Below are 17,244 nucleotides of genomic sequence, written 5' to 3' on the forward strand. Positions count from 1 at the left end.
AAAGAGCTCCAGCAGTAAAGACACACCTCCTGAGCTGTGATAGGGAGAGAGCTCCAGCAGTAAAGACATAACTCCTGAGCTCCAGCAGTAAAGACATACCTCCTGAGCTCCAGCAGTAAAGACACACCTCCTGAGCTCCAGCAGTAAAGACACACCTCCTGAGCTGTGATAGGGAAAGAGCTCCAGCAGTAAAGACACACCTCCTGAGCTGTGATAGGGAGAGAGCTCCAGCAGTAAAGACACACCTCCTGAGCTCCAGCAGTAAAGACATACCTCCTGAGCTCCAGCAGTAAAGACACACCCTTGTTATGTACTATATGATATCTGATTGTTATGTACTATATGATGTTGGATTTTCATTTTTTCGCACAATAGAAAAACTTTTTTTCTATGGTCTGACAATGCAATGTTTTCAGTCCATTTACAATATGATATTATGGCTTGGAATATCTCCCATGCTATTTCTTCTTTGTATCTTCTAAATAACACAGCATTCTACATGTTTGCTTTGGCAGTTGGTATTTCTGTGTACAGTGGTTTTCTGCTAGCAATGACTTAAAGGGGTTGTGCCACTAATATAAATGTATCCCACCCAACATATATCACTGTTATATCACTGTTATATCACTTTCCCCAAATACTACCATCTATCAAACCTGCCTTATTGTAGTTATTAGCCTACCATTGTAGCCTGGGGCAAATCAGTTTTAAAATTTAGTTGCTGTAGGTTACGTCCTGGAGCCTTGTAATGTAGGTGTCATGCTTCGGTGTAGGAGGAAAACACCACACGGAGCATAGGAGGGAAGGGGGAAACAGGGAATCAGGCCTGAGAACTAGGGAAGGAAGATGGACACCTAGTAGTAAAAACCCTAACCAAAATCCTGACTGACTACCAGTATGAACAGGCCCCAAAGTTAGGCGAGTTCATACGCAGGAATACCTAGAGTCCTATCTAGCCCTATAGGACCCTGGTACTAATAGCAGGGACGAGACTACCTGTTACTCCAAAAGGAAGGACGAACAGGAGTCTACTATAGGCCTAATACAAACAATAGGGAAATCCAACACACAGAACCCAAACAAAAGGGAAAGGAAAGACTTAACTTCAAAGAGGCTACGGAACCACCAGGAACTAAGCCGAGATCCAACCATCAACAATCCAAAGGTCCAAACAGAAGCTATAAACCTCACAGCATTGTGGGAGAAGCAACTTAAAATCTGGAAGGTTAAATGACCACATAAGCAACACCTGGAGGCAAGGGGTGTGGCCATTACCAGAAACAACACAGACACCTATTGAGCCACAAGTAAAACCTGTCAGATTAAACCATGTGTTGCCAGTCTCACAGATCTCCTGCCACTCACTGTCGCCAGGAAGTCCGTATGTCTCGGTACGTCCGTGACAGTAGGACATAGGAAACCTTATTGGTATGAACAAGGTGCATGGTTCGTGTCACATGTCCTGCTGATGTTAGGACACATGTCACTGCCCTAGGGCATGATAGGGCAACAGTCACTTAACAAACCAGAAATAGGACTCAAGCAGGGGGAATAAGACAAAACTACAAATGAGGTAAATTTGAAAGAAAAAAAAACTATCCAAGGAGGAATGGAAGCTAGAGTAATTAATGAAAATACACTTGAGATTGTAAACTAGTTTATGGCATAACCCCTTTAAAAACAATAAGCACATTATTGTGCCAAATTCCATCAACCTGGATGTACCTGATCCAATCTGTAACTTATTTTAATTTATTTACTGCATTGGCTACCATTGCTCTATTTTACTGGTACTTTATGGCAGCATGTATTTATATGATATGTGGTTAAAAACAGTACAGAGTTTCTAGAGCAATTGTAAATATGTTTGCAAAAGTCTGTTTAGTTGCCAAGAGGTTCTTTAAAGGAAAGAGGGCCCTGTGGTGTGGAATTGAAATGCCTCAAGCCTGGTAGTCCTGGGTAATGCCACCCAGAATAAAAAGGCTTGATTCTCATTTGCCCAGCCCATTGCCTTTCTATGCCATTTCTTGCATGTTACATTTTCTAACCTTGCAGTGCCTACGAAGAAAGGAGTCTTTCACCCCATTTTTATTCACAACACCAGAACTAGACTAGCTGAGGACCCCTAACATGAATTTTTATGTTCTCATGAGGTGGACAACTACTTAAAGTTGAAGGCACCCCCAATTTGGATGGATCAAATTCGGAGAAACAAAAACATTCTCATTTATGTTTTATTTGGAGTGCCCAGAAAGAACCATTCTTCTGCCCCTTGACTTCATACTGGATAAATAACCAAAAAAATAAAAATAAGTACTTACATTTTTCAACTACAGTGCATTATTGTAAAAATTTAAGAAAAAGTCCATATTTGAAATGAAAAGTAAGTACGGGTATCCATTTCATTGTCTTTTTTGTCTTAGAATGTCGGCACCTTGACAATGATATAAACTGGCAGTGATTGCAAGATACAGAACCTACCATAGAAAAACAAGAATCACTGAAACAAAACAGTGAAGGTTAGCATACCATACTCCTCATACAAACATATAGCATCATATTATCACGCTTATAAGCATGCGTTTACTGAGGCAACTGCATTGACAACACGTTTTAAAAAAATATATATTACATTACACCATGAAATTACATTCATCCTGAGCTTGCTTGACTGTGCTAGAATGCCCATGAAACACAAAAAGATTATTTGGATAAATATTTTTATAGAATAACTTTCTTGTTTGTGATACAAAAGGCATATTTTCCTTTAGTTTTTCTTTCTGCTGCAAAAAGAAAAAAAGACACACTGTCATGTGGCACTGGAAGCTAATACAGAAGAGACAGGCCGGTAATCATGCCACAATTATGTTGTCATGTTTGTCCTTCGGTCATGATCAACAGTGTTGTTGGCAGAACAAGATTCAGACCTGAGAGCTCCTGTTGTGGAATACATTGAACAGGACAAGAGAGGCTTTTTAACAAAGAGTAAACACGAGAGATATCAAGTACATTTTATACAGTGTGTGCTCCAATAGGAAGGTCCCTCTATGGCGTGCAAATTACAAAACGCTTCCCATGAAATCAGGGAGAGCTCATTTCATGAACTTAACATTTCAGTTTAGTAAAACAAAAACCTTGGATAGAGGCTTGATACCTAAGCTGAATGACATAAAATGCACGTGAATCATATTCCAAATCCTTACGTATGAATTTGTTCGATTCAAAATCAGAAGCTATTATGCTGCCAGGTTGAAGTGATTGCTTGGCAAGTGGCTAGTGGTAAGTCCACGTTCCTCATTGTGAGGTCACTGTATTGTGATAAAAATACGATGGGTGGGCAACTGTTAAACATTTTATTTATCCAAAGAAAAACGTTTTATATCTAACTATGCTTGCTTTCAAAACTACGGAAGGCTGATGTTCTCGAGAGTCTTCTCATGGATAAGGTGTCACCTCGACTTTCAGGCCTCGATGACTTACTCCTTTGGAATGGATTTCTAAGGCTTGTAGTGTTACGCTCCCTATCAAGTTTATCACTTATTGAATAACTCTTCTTTGTCTGTTGGTACAACACATTGGGCTCCTCTGCAGAATAGCTATTTGCCCTTTCTATTTTTGGGAATGATAGGTTATTCAAGAATGTTTTTGAAGTTGAACTTTCATGAGAAGGTAAACATTTGCTTTTTCCTTCTGTATCTGGATCTTCATTATCTGAGCTTGGATGACTTAGCTCAGCTTCTCTTTCTGGATGGCAAGCACTGAGATCTTCTACTTTTTCTCTGACACATCCTGGAGATGTTGACCTCTCTGCAGTGGCCTGCGGAGTGTTGCCTACACACCTGGTGTCAATGCAGTCTGTGATACTTGTGTATTCTGCAGACTTTACAGGTACATAAAGATTGCTATAGTAGCTTTTTGATGGAGAAAACATAAAGCTTTGCGATTTAACTATAGGCGTTTCTTCTAAAACAAAAGGAGCCGTAGCAAGTAAACGACTGCTTTTTGACCGCTCTAATGTCTGGTACATTGGAGGATCCAAATCCCAGGGATTTTGGCCACTTAGTGAACTTGAGTGTTCTGGAAGATACCCAATTGTGTCCATTGTTGTTCCTTCCTCAAAACTAGGATTACGACTACAACTACTGCCACAGTTGGTAAATGAGCTACAGCCTCGACTTACTCCAGATGCATCAGCAAGATGATCACCACATCCAGCATTCATTGAGCTTTCACCACAGTCCATACCAAGCTGCACCTCATCCATAGCTGAAACATAAATATCTATGCAGGAAGAAGGCCTTCTAGAGTCTGGAGCTACTGACAAAGAATTAAGTGGGGAAGGAGGAGGTTTTATATCTTTTGATATAGAATGTGAACTTATAGCTCTGTGCAGACTTAATGTCCTCTCTTTAAAAAAACCTTCACATTTTTCCAACCCACTTTTGTCCTTCAAGTTTGTTGCATAAAACGATTGACTTCTCATTCGAGGCATGAGGGTTGGAGATGTAGGAGACAATGGCTCTTCTCCAACCGGGTCTATGATATCATGTAATTTGTAAGCGTTCCCTTCTTGGCTGTTAAAACTGCTCTGCCTAATAATATAGGCTGCATCAGTACAATCTGAGGAAGTTCTAGATCTTGCTTTAGTTGTCTCTACTCTTTCAACTCCAGCAAGTTTTTCCATAGCTGTAGCCATTCTTCCCAGCATTTCTTCAAGCTGAGCAAGTCTTATATCCACTGTTTGAAGGGATGCCTTCATGAAATGTTCCCGTTCATTGACTTCCTCAAGGCGCATGGCCATATTTTCCACTCTGAGGAACAAAGTAAAATTATAGACTAGATCAGAACGAATTACATGAAATATAACAATATAAACAACATAGATCTTACTATAACTGAGTATTTTACAGAGACCACATATCAGAATTCTACAGCTTAAATTATTGATAATGTACATATAATGTACCCATTCATGCAGAATCAAAATAAATGTAAAAAAAAACCATATTAAATAGTATTATTTTTCAGTATAGTACCATAAACACATTGCTATACAATTCATACTATCTTGTTGAAATTAAATTTACTCCTGTAATCACAATTGGCTTTCCAAAATTTTTGGAAATTTGACATGTGTCACTTTATGTGGTAATATCTTTGGAACACTTTTACTTATCCAAGCCATTTTGATATTGTTTTCTTGTGACGCATTGTACTTCATGATAGTGGTAAATTTCAGTCAATATTTTTCATTTATTATTTTTTTTTAAATCCCAAATTTACCTAAAAATTGGAAAAATTTGCAACTCTCCAAATTTCAATTTCTCTACTTTTAAAACAGATAGTGATACCTCATATAATAGTTATTACTTTACATTTCCCATATGTCTACTTTATGTTTGGATCATTTTGTGAATGGCATTTTATTTTTTGGGGGTGTTAGAAGGCTCTTTCACACGAGCGGATGCCGTGGGGGTAATCCGCTGCGTGAAAGAGTGCCAACCCGTGCTATGGACAGCAGAGACATGGAGCATTAACATGATTGATAATGCTCTGTGCCTCTCTGTGATCTCTTTACTACAAAATCACGGTGACAACTTTAGCTCACTGTGACTTGTAGTAAAAAGATCACAGAGAGGCACAGGGCATTATCAATCATGTTAATGCTCCGTGTCTCTGCTGTCCAGAGCACGGCTTGGCACTCTTTCATGCAGCGGATTACTCACACGGCATCCGCTCGTGTTAAAGAGCCCTTAGAAGTTAGACCCCTAGACAGTGGGCCATATCTGGACCTAACTAGACCCAATTGTGCCTAACGATCCCTTTTCATATGGTTGGTGGTCAGGAAGTGTGTTTATAGAAGAGTTGGCTGCTTGGACTGACGGGACCCTACGATACTACCTCATGGCAAAAGACTCTACATATGCCTTTGGAGTGGTTCTTGACTTTGGAGTAATATGGAAAGCCCGGGATTACATCACAGCCACAGAAACCTCAATCAAGAATGCTTCAGCAGTAGCAGCTCTAATGGCAGCTGTACTCCTGCCCACCCAAGTGGCAGTGATCAAGGTAAAGGCCCATACTCTAGCTGACACCTCTGAGGCCAGAGGAAACGCCCTAGCTGACCAAGCAGCCAAGAAAGCAGCAGAGGAAGAGGAAAGAGTCCAATCAGACCAGATTATGGTAGCACAGGAAGACCTGGCACAAAAAGAAGTCACATGGGACCTACTGAAACAAATGCAGAAACAGGCCACTCCCATGGAAAAGGAAACCTGGTTGAAAGAGCCAGCCCTCGAAGAAGAATCTGGACACAAGGAAAGAGAGTGTGCCCACCCAGAGCCTTCTTCCCGCTAAAAGCCTCAGTAGCTCATGGGCCCAACCACCAATAAATAAGGGTGGCCCCAGGAATCACACCGGTCCTGGTAAAAGATACCCAGTCTTGCCTCATCTGTGCCGAATGTAAACCCCGGCAGAACCGAGCCCACGCCCCGGAAATGTCTCCCAAAGGCCTTATATTCCTTTCAGAGGATACAAATCAACCACATCCAGATGCCAATGTGCCAAGGATTTCAATATGTGCTAGTAGTGATAGACTTGTTCTCTGGGTGGCCAGAAGCCTACCCCATCCGAAACCAGTCAGCAACCACCACTGCTAAGAAACTAATGCAGGAAACTGTTTGCAGGTTCGGGGTACCTGAGGTAAGTGAGAGTGATCAGGGCCCAGCATTTACTGCTACTCTAAAGCAAGAGGTCTGGAAGATGGTAGGGTCACACCTAGCATTTTGCACCCCTTACCGACCCCATACGAGATGCTATTTGGGACAGGGCCAAGGATGGGACAGTATTTTCCTCAGCAGCTACAAATGCATTATGAATCTGTTGCAAAATATGTGATAGCATTGAGCAAACAATTGTTTAACATATATGCACAAGTTCTCTCTTCCATTCCAGATCCTGACTCCCTAGAAGGAAGCCACACTCTGAAACCTGGAGAGTGGGTGGTAGTCAAGAAACAAGTCAGAAGCACCCTCGAACCACGATACGACGGATCCTACCAAGTGCTGTTGACTACCCTAACTTCCGTGAAACTTGAAGGGAGACCCACCTGGATCCACGCCTCACATTGTAAAAGAGTAAAAGCCGTCCTGACGACCCCGGAACAATAAGTCAATTTGCAATTTGACCCATATACCAAGTTAAATCCAGTAAAGACAAGGACAGGGAAGTGCCCTTGCCTGTCGCAGGGTGGGCAGATGCCCCATGGCTCATGATAAACATGTCCGGACCCTCGATAGATTATAGCTCCATCCCCTGGCAAGAGGTATACTGGGCTAATGTCAAATGTTTTCCTAGCTGGACACACTGTTATTGTCTCCAAGTACAAACCAAAGGCATGACATTTAGTCCACACATACACTCAGGTTGCAATGACTCAAAAACAGACAGCCATATGCAGTGTAGTTGGTGTAGATGCCATGAACAGAAAAACCTACCCTGTAACAACCGTACTGTACAGGATATCCTGACAGGCATATTAGCTAACAACACCGAAGGTCAGTTAAAAGGATATGAGCTGGCAAAAGGGATAGAATTAGCCAAATGAATTACCCAATTATTCAATAGCACAACAGTGGCAGTTCCAGAGGACATATACTTAGTTTGTAGACACAAAGCGTACAAATGGTTATCCCAGAACTCACAGAACTGTGCACCATTGCCAGGCTTACTCCAGCCACCTTTATAATACCACACTCTGAAATTGACATAAATGCTATTCCTAAACACACCTTGTACCGTAGGGCCAAAGATAACACACCCAGACCAAACGGCAAGCCACATGTTGTAGAAATGAGCAATCCCAATAAAGTTCTCAGTACCCTTTTCATATATCCCATGATGCAGATGTGGGATCATTTGGTGGTAGCAACTGATTATCTAGATGATCAAATATAGGAAGTGATGAGACTTATGAATACCGCAAACATTGTGCAGAACCAGTTGATTGTTGTCACCAACCAGCACACATTAGTTCTAGACTATGTTACAGCCAAATATGGAGGTATGTATGATGGAGGTATGTGCCAGGTTGTGGGACCCGCTTGTTGCCATTACATAGACCCGCAGGGTAATTTGCAAGTTAAAGGTATTCTGTCACCAAGTTTTGGGCTATAGAGATGCGGACATGCACGGCTAGATCGCCGCTAGCAGATTTTTCCATTTTAATCCATTTTTTCCCGCTAACATAGCAAGGGTTAACAGCCAAACAAAACTCAATATTTATTGCCCTGATTCAGTATTTTACAGAAACACCCCATTTGTGATCATAAACCGCTGTATGGGCACAGAAGAAAAGGAGCGCAATATGGTTTTTGGAGGGCAGATTTCACTGGGATAATTTTAAGTTGCCATGTCACATTTGATGCACCCCTAAAGTAGAAACTCCAAAAAAGTTTTGGAAATTACGGGATAAAGTGGCAGTTTTGTTAGTACTTTTTAGGGTACATATGATTTTTGGTTGCTCTATATTACACTTTTTGTGAGGCACCGCTTTTATTTTTTGTTTTTTACAATGTTCATCAAGCAGGTTAGATCATGTGCTATTTTTATAGAGCAGGTTCTTACGGACACGACAATACCAAACATGACTACTTTTTTTGGTTGTTTGTTTCAGTTTAACATAATAAAGCATTTTTTTCTGTGATGAGATGACGGTTTGATTGGTACTATTTTAGGGTTCATATAACTTTTTGATCGCTTGGTATTACACTTTTTGTGATGTGCGGTGAAAAAAAATGGCTTTTTTGACAATGTTTTTATTTTTATTTTTTTACAGTGTTCACCGGAGGGGTTAGGTCATGTGATATTTTTATACAGCAGGTTGTTATGGATGCGGCGGTACCTAATATGTATACTTTTTTTATTTATTTTAGTTCTACACTTTAAAACCTATTCAATCAAAAAACCAGTCAGTATCTGGTGTGGCCACCATTTGCCTCATGCAGTGTAGCACATCCCCGTCGGATAGAGTTGATCAGGTTGTTGATTTTGGCCTGTGGAATGTTGGTGTGTTTTCTGCTTCCAGGAATTTTGTACATATCCTTGCAATATGGGGCCGTGCATTATCATGCTGCAACATGAGGTGATGTTCATGAATGAATAGCATAACAATGGGCCTCAGGATCTCGTCACGGTATCTCTGTGCATTCAAAATGCCATCAACAAAATGCAGCTGTGTTCGTTGTCCATTATATATGCCTGCCCATACCATAACCCCACTGCTACCATGGGCCACTAGATCCACAATGTTGACGTCAGCAAACCGCTCACCCACACGACGCCACACACGCTGTCTGCCATCTGCCCTGAACAGGGAAAACCAGGACTCATCCGTGAACAGAACGCCTCTCCAACGTGCCAGATGCCATTGAATGTGAGCATTTGCCCACTAAAGTCGGTTACGACGATGAACTGCAGTCAGACCCAGATGAGGACGACGAGCATGCAAATGAGCTGCCCTGAGATGGTTTCTGACAGTTTGTGCAGAAATTCTTTGGTCATGCAAACCGATTGTTGCTGCAGCTGTCCGGGTGGCTGGTCTCAGACGATCATGGAAGTGAACATGCTGGATGTGGAGGTCCTGGGCTGGTGTGGTTACACGTGGTCTGCGGTTGTGAGGCCGGTTAGATGTACTACCAAATTCTCTGAAACGCCTTTGGAGACGGCTAACGGTAGAGAAATGAACATTTATTGCACGGGCAACAGCTCTGGTAGACATTCCTGCAGTCAGCATGCCAATTGCACGCTCCCTCAAACGTTGCAACATCTGTGGCATTGTGTTGTGTGATCAAACTGCACATTTTAGAGTAAACTTTTATTGTGGGCAGTCTAAGGCACACCTGTGCAATATTCATGCTGTCTAATCAGCACCTTGATATGCCACACCTGTGAGGTGGGATAGATTATCTCGGCAAAGGAGAAGTGCTCACTAACACAGATTTAGACAGATTTGTGAACAATATTTGAGAGTAATGGGTCTTTTGTGTAGGTAGAAAATGTTTCAGATCTTTGAGTTCAGCTCATGCAAAATGGGAGCTGTAGCACTTTATAACTTAAAGGGCATCTGTCCACAGATTTGTATCTATGAAACTGGCTGACCTATTACATGAGCGCTTGGCAGCTGAGGGCATCTGTGTTGGTCTCATGTTCATATGTGCCTGCACTGCTGAGAAAAATGAAATTTTAATATATGCAAATGAAGCTCTAGGAGCAACGAAGGCGTTGCCGTTACTCCTAGAGGCTCAGCTCTCTTTGCTACTGCCATGCCCTCTGCACTTTGATTGACAGAGCCAGGCAGTGTAAATGTGACCACACCTGGCCGTGACTTCTCCCAAGGTCAATCAAAGGGTAGAGGGCACTGCAGTTGCAAAGAGAGCTGAGCTATTAGGAGTAACGACAACACCCCGGTTGCTCCTAGAGGCTCATTTGCTTATATTAAAACTTCATTAAAGAGGACCTTTCACCTGGAAAAACATTGTGAACTAAGTATCCTGACATATACAGCGGTGCCCAGGGATCTCACTGCACTTACTATTATCCCTGGGCGCCGCTCCGTTCTCCCGTTATGTCCTCCGGTATCTTCGCTCAGTAAGTTATAGTAGGCGGAGACTGCCCTTGTTCTGCTTGGCGTCTCCTCCTCCTAGGCTGTAGCACTGGCCAATCGCAGCGCACAGCTCACAGCCTGGGAGAAAAAAAACTCCCAGGCTGTGAGCTCTGCGCTGCGATTGGCCAACGCTACAGCCTAGGAGGAGGAGACGCCCAGCAGAACAAGGGCAGACTCCGCCTACTATAACCAAGAGTCCTAAGTCTCCGCCTACTATAACCTACTAAGCGAAGATACCGGGGGCATAATGGGAGAACGGAGCGGCGCCCAGGGATAATAGTAAGTGCAGTAAGATCCCTGGGCGCTGCTGTATATGTCAGGTGAGCATTATATATTAGCACTACAGGGGAAGCATTATATACTGGCACTACAGGGGGAGCATTATATACTGACACTACAAAGAGAGCATTATTTACTGGCACTACAGGGGGATGGAGGAGCATTATATAGTAGCACTACGGGGGGGGGGGGCATTATATATTAGCAGTACAGGATGAGCATTATATACTAGCGCTACAAAGGGAGCATTATATATTGCCACTATAGGGTGATGGAAGAGCATTATATACTGGCACAACAGGGGGGGCACTATACGTATACTGGCACTATGGGTAGCATATATATACTGGCACTATGGGGATTGAGGAAAATTATATACTGGAACTATGCGGCATTATATATATATATATATATATATATATAAAAGTTCTAACTGCGGGGGGGGGGGCATTATAAATACTAGGGGCACTATAGTGATATTATTACTACTAGGGTTCTGTTATTATTGGGCACAATATGGAAGCCATTGCTACTAATGGGGGGCACCTTGCAGAGTATTATCGCTTTTGGGGGCACTATTACTAATAAGGGCAGTCTAGGAGCACTATTACTATGGGGGGACTATCTGTATTGCACTGTTATTTCTGACTGCATACTGTTTGTGGGCATAGGGGAGCACAACAGGTACAGTATTGGGAATAGCAGTCGGATTACAGTAGTCTGTATAAATTTTGGGGGAAATCTGGGGCCTAAATAAATTTTGGGTCTGAATTGCAAAATCTACAACAGTCCCCCATTTACCATGTGTCATATAGTAATATTGGTGTCTTTTTATGTGGCAGAGGGGGCTGCACACCCCTGACCAAAGATATCTGTGTGTGATGGTATGGACCATATCGAGAAGAAAAGGAAAGTGAACAACATAAATCTGTGAAGACATCACCTGTAGGTCACTGGATCTGCCCTTCTTTTAAATTCTGCTTTAATCTCTTTAATAGAAAGTAATGCCACTTTAAATTGATTCTGGAAGGGGGAGGGGACGCAATTTGCTCGCTCTGCCTAGGGTACCGAAATACCTTGTCCCGACCCTGAGTGGAGGTGATTGTTGCAAATATATTCAGCTTTCAGCTCCTCTGATGAGCAGGCAATTATCGGGCATCTACGGTTTGTTCTTGATATATGCCTGCTCAGTCGGCCCATGTAAATGGGCCTTAGAGTGTCACTGAACTTTGAAAAAACTTTTGATATTGTCATAGTGAAATATCAGGTTTTGATCGGTAGCGTTTTTTCTCTCCACGCTGCAGGTGACGCGCTGAATAGAAAATCCAAGGTGCTGTCTTAATTCCATCTCCAGCAGTGGGGGGAGAGAAGTACTCTATGTGAGCACTTCTCATTCTAGCAATCAGTGGGGGTTTCAGCACTCAGACCTTCACCGATCAAAACCTTTGATATGTCACTATGAAATATGAAACATTTTTCATTTTTATATTTTGTGCAAAACCTAAATTAAAGGGGTTTTCTAAAACTAACATATTGATGATGGCCTATCTATATGAGATCAGATGTTAGTGATGGCCACAGGTTCTGGAAGTAAGCAGGGGTGGGGTCTTAACACCACAGCTCTGTACACTGTATAGTATTTGCTAAAAAAGACCAATAATAGCAGCAACATTTCAACTACATCGTGGTCGAAACGTTGCTGCTATTATTGGTCTTTTTTATACATATGTCATGGATTAACGACAAATAAAGAATTAATGGAGAATGATGTCGCCGTCATCTACTATTTAAACGTCTATTGTTGGCGACCGTGGATCTGATGCCTGAGACAGGCTGATGCATATCTCCTGAATTGAATCAGTAAGGTACAGAAGTGCTTCTCTACATACAAAACTATACTATCCTATGGATAGGTCATGAACATATTAGTCCCAGAAAACCCCTTTAATACTAGGCAGTAGGGAAATAAGCTCATCTACAGACTTGTGTTTTGTCTACCTTCATCCGGAGCATATGTAAATAGATGTGTTTAATGTATGTTGGGTCTTTTGAATGCCCTTATTATGTTAGTGTTTTTAATCTTAAATGAATAAAGAATATTTTATTGCTTACTGGCATGTGTGGTTAATAGTTAAAGGTGGAGTAAAATCATTTTGATAAATTGAATCATACAAAGTTTTCCTCATTAAGGGTCCCATACATTTCAACACTGTAGAAATATAGCCCTGCTAAGAGAGCCACCAGTAAAAAGACTGATGCGATCCCAGGAATCATGAACATATCATTAAAAATCTTAAAGCCAAGCAGTACACCGAATAACCTGGAGAAACACTATGCCAGTAAGTCACCAATGGTCAAAACTATAATAATTGTCTCTCACAACTGTCTCCCTGCCAATCATTATTTACATTTATTAGGGCGTTTTGATGTAGCCAGGTAAAAAACAGAATTCATTGGTCAAAACATTATTATGATACTGTAGATTATTACTATGATATAGCTATTGCTATAATACAACATTGTTGATGAGGCAGTGGTGGAAAATGCTATTTGTAAACCCAACACACATAAAACTGGCAAGTTAATTGAATAGTTAAAAAAATAATCTCACCTTTCGGCAGTGACTCGAACTCTTTCATCATTAGAAGAGTTAAATCGATCATCTTTTTCTCTAAAATACTCCTCTATGCACTGTTCTTCAAAATCGTGCACTTTCTTAAGTTCATCTTCTGTTATAAACAATTCTGATGAGGAGACAGCACAGACATTGGTCATTGTGGATTTTCAAAAACTTTTTGGTAAAAGTTGTATTATTTTAGAGCAGTAAAAGCATACATGCGTTAAACAAATCTCTGTATTTTATTTGATTTAGTATGTGTATTTACTGTATTGGCGTTACAGTATATAAGACTACATTTGCATGCTAAGATTTTTTAGTTTTCTCATCTTAATAATACATTTACATAGAAGCTGACCAGTGATTAACAGACCCCATGGGTTTGGCTTCAGAAGGTTCAGATGGCCATACATTTCATATGTTGGCCATTCAGGTAATGGCCATATGTGGAATATTTGGTTGCACCACAGTGAGGTCCAGTATTTGCCGCAGCAAATATACATACGGTATGCTAAGCTTTTTTGCAGGTTGGCTGAGTGACAGGCAGAGGTGTCCTGTGGTACTACTGCATGTGTGGTGTTATGATAGTGCTAAGGAATGAGAGTCTTCTGGATACTGACTGAGGCTGTGGAGTTGGTGAATGGGAGGTTGGGAGTCAGGTCACCTGCCAGAGAGTTAGCAAATACTGTAGTGGGAAAGCATTTGATTGTTTTGCCAAACAAGACATAGAATGTGTTATGGGGTGGATGGTAAGCTGACAAAATGACCGTTAGTGATCTGGTGCTGGTAGAATTTGGCTGTGAAAGAGGTGTACCTACATGGGCAGTGTGCAGGCCACCACTGAAGCAGTGGCGGCTGAGGGAGGCTGTCAGCCTGACTGGTTAGCTCTGGAGGGGTCTGCTGGGGGTGTGGGAATCTGAGTCAGATTAGGCAACCAGTGTTGGTTTTTAGTAGTGTGCTCAAACCTTGGGGAGGCTCTATTTAGGTGTTTTGGGGGAGACTGAGGAGGATCCCTGTTATCATGGGCCTGGATGATGTAGTTACATTGAGGTCTGGTTGTCCTGTAGGTCTGAGAGTTGGCCTGCTTCTTAACTAAACTGGCTCAGCAGGTCTGTTAGAAAATACCAGGAGACAAGCTGGTGGTCTGATACAAAGAGGCTAAGGAGGTGGTGGTAGTGGTGTAACAACCACAGAGACCCACTGAGGTGCAAAGCAAACCCTCACTAATTGACTGTTGAAACCCCTGTATAGGCAGGGCAAATTCTAGAAGAGGATAGTCTCTGAGAGACCCTTAGAAGCATGGAAGGATTGGTGAGCCAAAAGTCACTTTTGCCTGACTTGGTAGGAACTCCTGCAGAGATTGAGACCCTATCCCTAGTTTAAGGACCACCCTGTTTGGTTGTGCCCCTATACACAACTTGGTCATCTGCAACACCTGTGTTGTTGGGTGGCCCCTTTTGCGAGTTGGAAAAAAACAACCCTTATTCCCCCTCTCCACATAGTCAAATGACAGGATTGCAGACAACACATTATTGTAACACTCATCCTCATTAGGTGGGCCTCAACATCATTTTAAGGGCAATATAAGTATATAGCAATTGATTACTGCTTGTCATAGCTAGATATTGGGAACGTCACTATAAGCTGATGTCTGTCAATGTAAAAAAACTATTCTATAGTCACAATAATGTAAATACAAGAAAATAAATACATTTTTGCCAAGAGACTAGGAAAACTGGTTGCTATAGCTTACCCAGATCACTTGCTTTTCATAGAAGCTAAGATTTATACATGTCCTACCTATGCAGCTTCTTTATGATCACTTACACAGCTGTATCTGTATATTCTTTGAAAACCTAGTCAGACTATAAACACCTCAGTCTGTTGTTCAGAAGAAAGCCAAGACAAGGTCAGAATGAAAATTAACTGAGCAATCATGCTCTCACTGTGCCATGTGTGACACCTGGCATTCAGAGTAGGAACAAATGACAGAATATGGATACTTTGTGTCTGGATATTATTCAATTTACTGATGTCTGATGACAAAATGATTTAAGCTACTTTATCTGCTCTTCAAAACTCTTTTTAGGCCTCTGGTTTATTATACAATTGGTAATAATGTTGGTGTGCTCTGGAGCATGAACTAGTACACACTGTTCTAACTATGGCAAAAATAAATCAAAGCCTTCAAGAGCTGCTAGCTATTTATACATGTTCTGCTCTGGCCCTTTCACTTAACAATCCAGCATTATATGTACGGACCCACACTGAATGCTCAGTACCTCTGAATTTCTGATGATTTAACTGTGGCATGTTCCATTACCATCAAATCTCTTTACACCAAGGACTGTAATTATAACAATGAGGAGTCCACTACATTTAGAGGAAAGAAGCTTTCTACTCCAACACAGAAGGGGGTTTCTACTGTAAGAGCAGTGAAACTGTAGAGCTCTCTGCCAGACAAAGCTGTGATGGTGAACCTTTCTTGAGATAATATTAGAAGTTATGGATACTACTAGATTTCCAGAGAAATGCGGTTGATCCAGGTAGTTAATCCAGGTATTATTATTTATAATGCCAGATTTGGAGCCAGGAACTTTTTTTCCCCTCTAATATGAGGAAAATTGGCTTTTACCTCTTGGAGGTATTTGACATTGTCTGGATTAGCATTGCCAGAGAATAGGCTGAACTGCTCTTTTCAGCCTTACAATCTATGATACGATATTACAAGTATCTAGGTGGCTAAATGACCAGCCTTAAAGGAGTTATCCTATTATTAACATAAATACTGGAAATCAGACATCATATAGTACATGACAATCTCTTTCAGAGCCAGCCCTGTACCTCACATGGCATCAAGGATCTCCCTAGTCATTGCCCCAATTGCTCTGCTACATTTATTTCAAGCTGGCAGCCCAGGGGGGCGTGTCTTTTCTGCCATAAATCTCACCCTATCAAAGCTCAGAGGGTGTGTCCTTTCTGCTGCAGCTCTTTCCACATCACAGCTCAGGGTGTGTGTCTTTTCTGCTGCTGCTCCCCCTATAACTGTCTCAGCTTCTAACAGAAAATGGGGCAGGTAGCAGTTGAAGGCTGAAACTGAGCATGTACGTCCCACTCAGTGAGGTAGACAGAGAAATAGGAAAAATAACAAAAGGCAGGTGGCGCTAAACACATAAACCTTATTGAATAGCTCAGTGGCTAAAGTAAATTTGTAAGTACAAAAGTATTTAGATCCAGGTGCTGAACTATGGTAGTTATCATAATAAAAAACTGTGCACATAATGATTTCCAGTGTGAAGTTCAGACACATTCTTAATACAATATTGCAATTATAATAGTATCAGCAATTCTATAAAACACTATATTTAAAGGGGTTCTCTGGGCTTTTTATAAAAACTGCCTGTGGAAGAAAGACAATATAGTTAATACTTTCCTGTCCCTCACTCCACCGATGCCTCCGTCTCTGCCGCACTCATGATCAGATGTATAATAGTAAATGCAGCGAACAGGAAAAGTAGTGCATACATCTGGTCAGCCCGCAACCTGAGTGCAGCGAGCGGAGCGAGGGATGGGTAAGTATTAACTATACTGTCTTTCTTCCACAGGTTGGAAAATAGGGCAGTTTTTTTTATTAAAAAAAGAAATAAAATAAAGATCTAATAACCCCTTTAAATATAGCAATTTACAG

At 41.5% G+C, this 17,244-nt stretch overlaps 1 protein-coding gene across 1 annotated transcript in view; it reads right to left on the reverse strand.

The window, feature by feature from the left end:
- Positions 1–3,160: 3,160 nt before the first annotated feature.
- The window catches only part of TRPM3 (transient receptor potential cation channel subfamily M member 3), a 532,037-nt gene continuing 517,953 nt past the window's right edge, over positions 3,161–17,244 (reverse strand). The window contains exons 25-26 of the mRNA XM_044287287.1: positions 13,551–13,683; positions 3,161–4,811 (exon numbers count right to left, since the gene is read on the reverse strand). Coding sequence (XP_044143222.1) covers positions 3,383–4,811; positions 13,551–13,683 — 1,562 coding nt within the window. The 3' untranslated portion in view covers positions 3,161–3,382. The remainder of the gene's footprint in view (positions 4,812–13,550; positions 13,684–17,244) is intronic.

The sequence above is a fragment of the Bufo gargarizans genome, chromosome 1 (assembly GCF_014858855.1).
Source record: "Bufo gargarizans isolate SCDJY-AF-19 chromosome 1, ASM1485885v1, whole genome shotgun sequence".
Taxonomy (NCBI): Eukaryota; Metazoa; Chordata; class Amphibia; order Anura; family Bufonidae; genus Bufo; species Bufo gargarizans.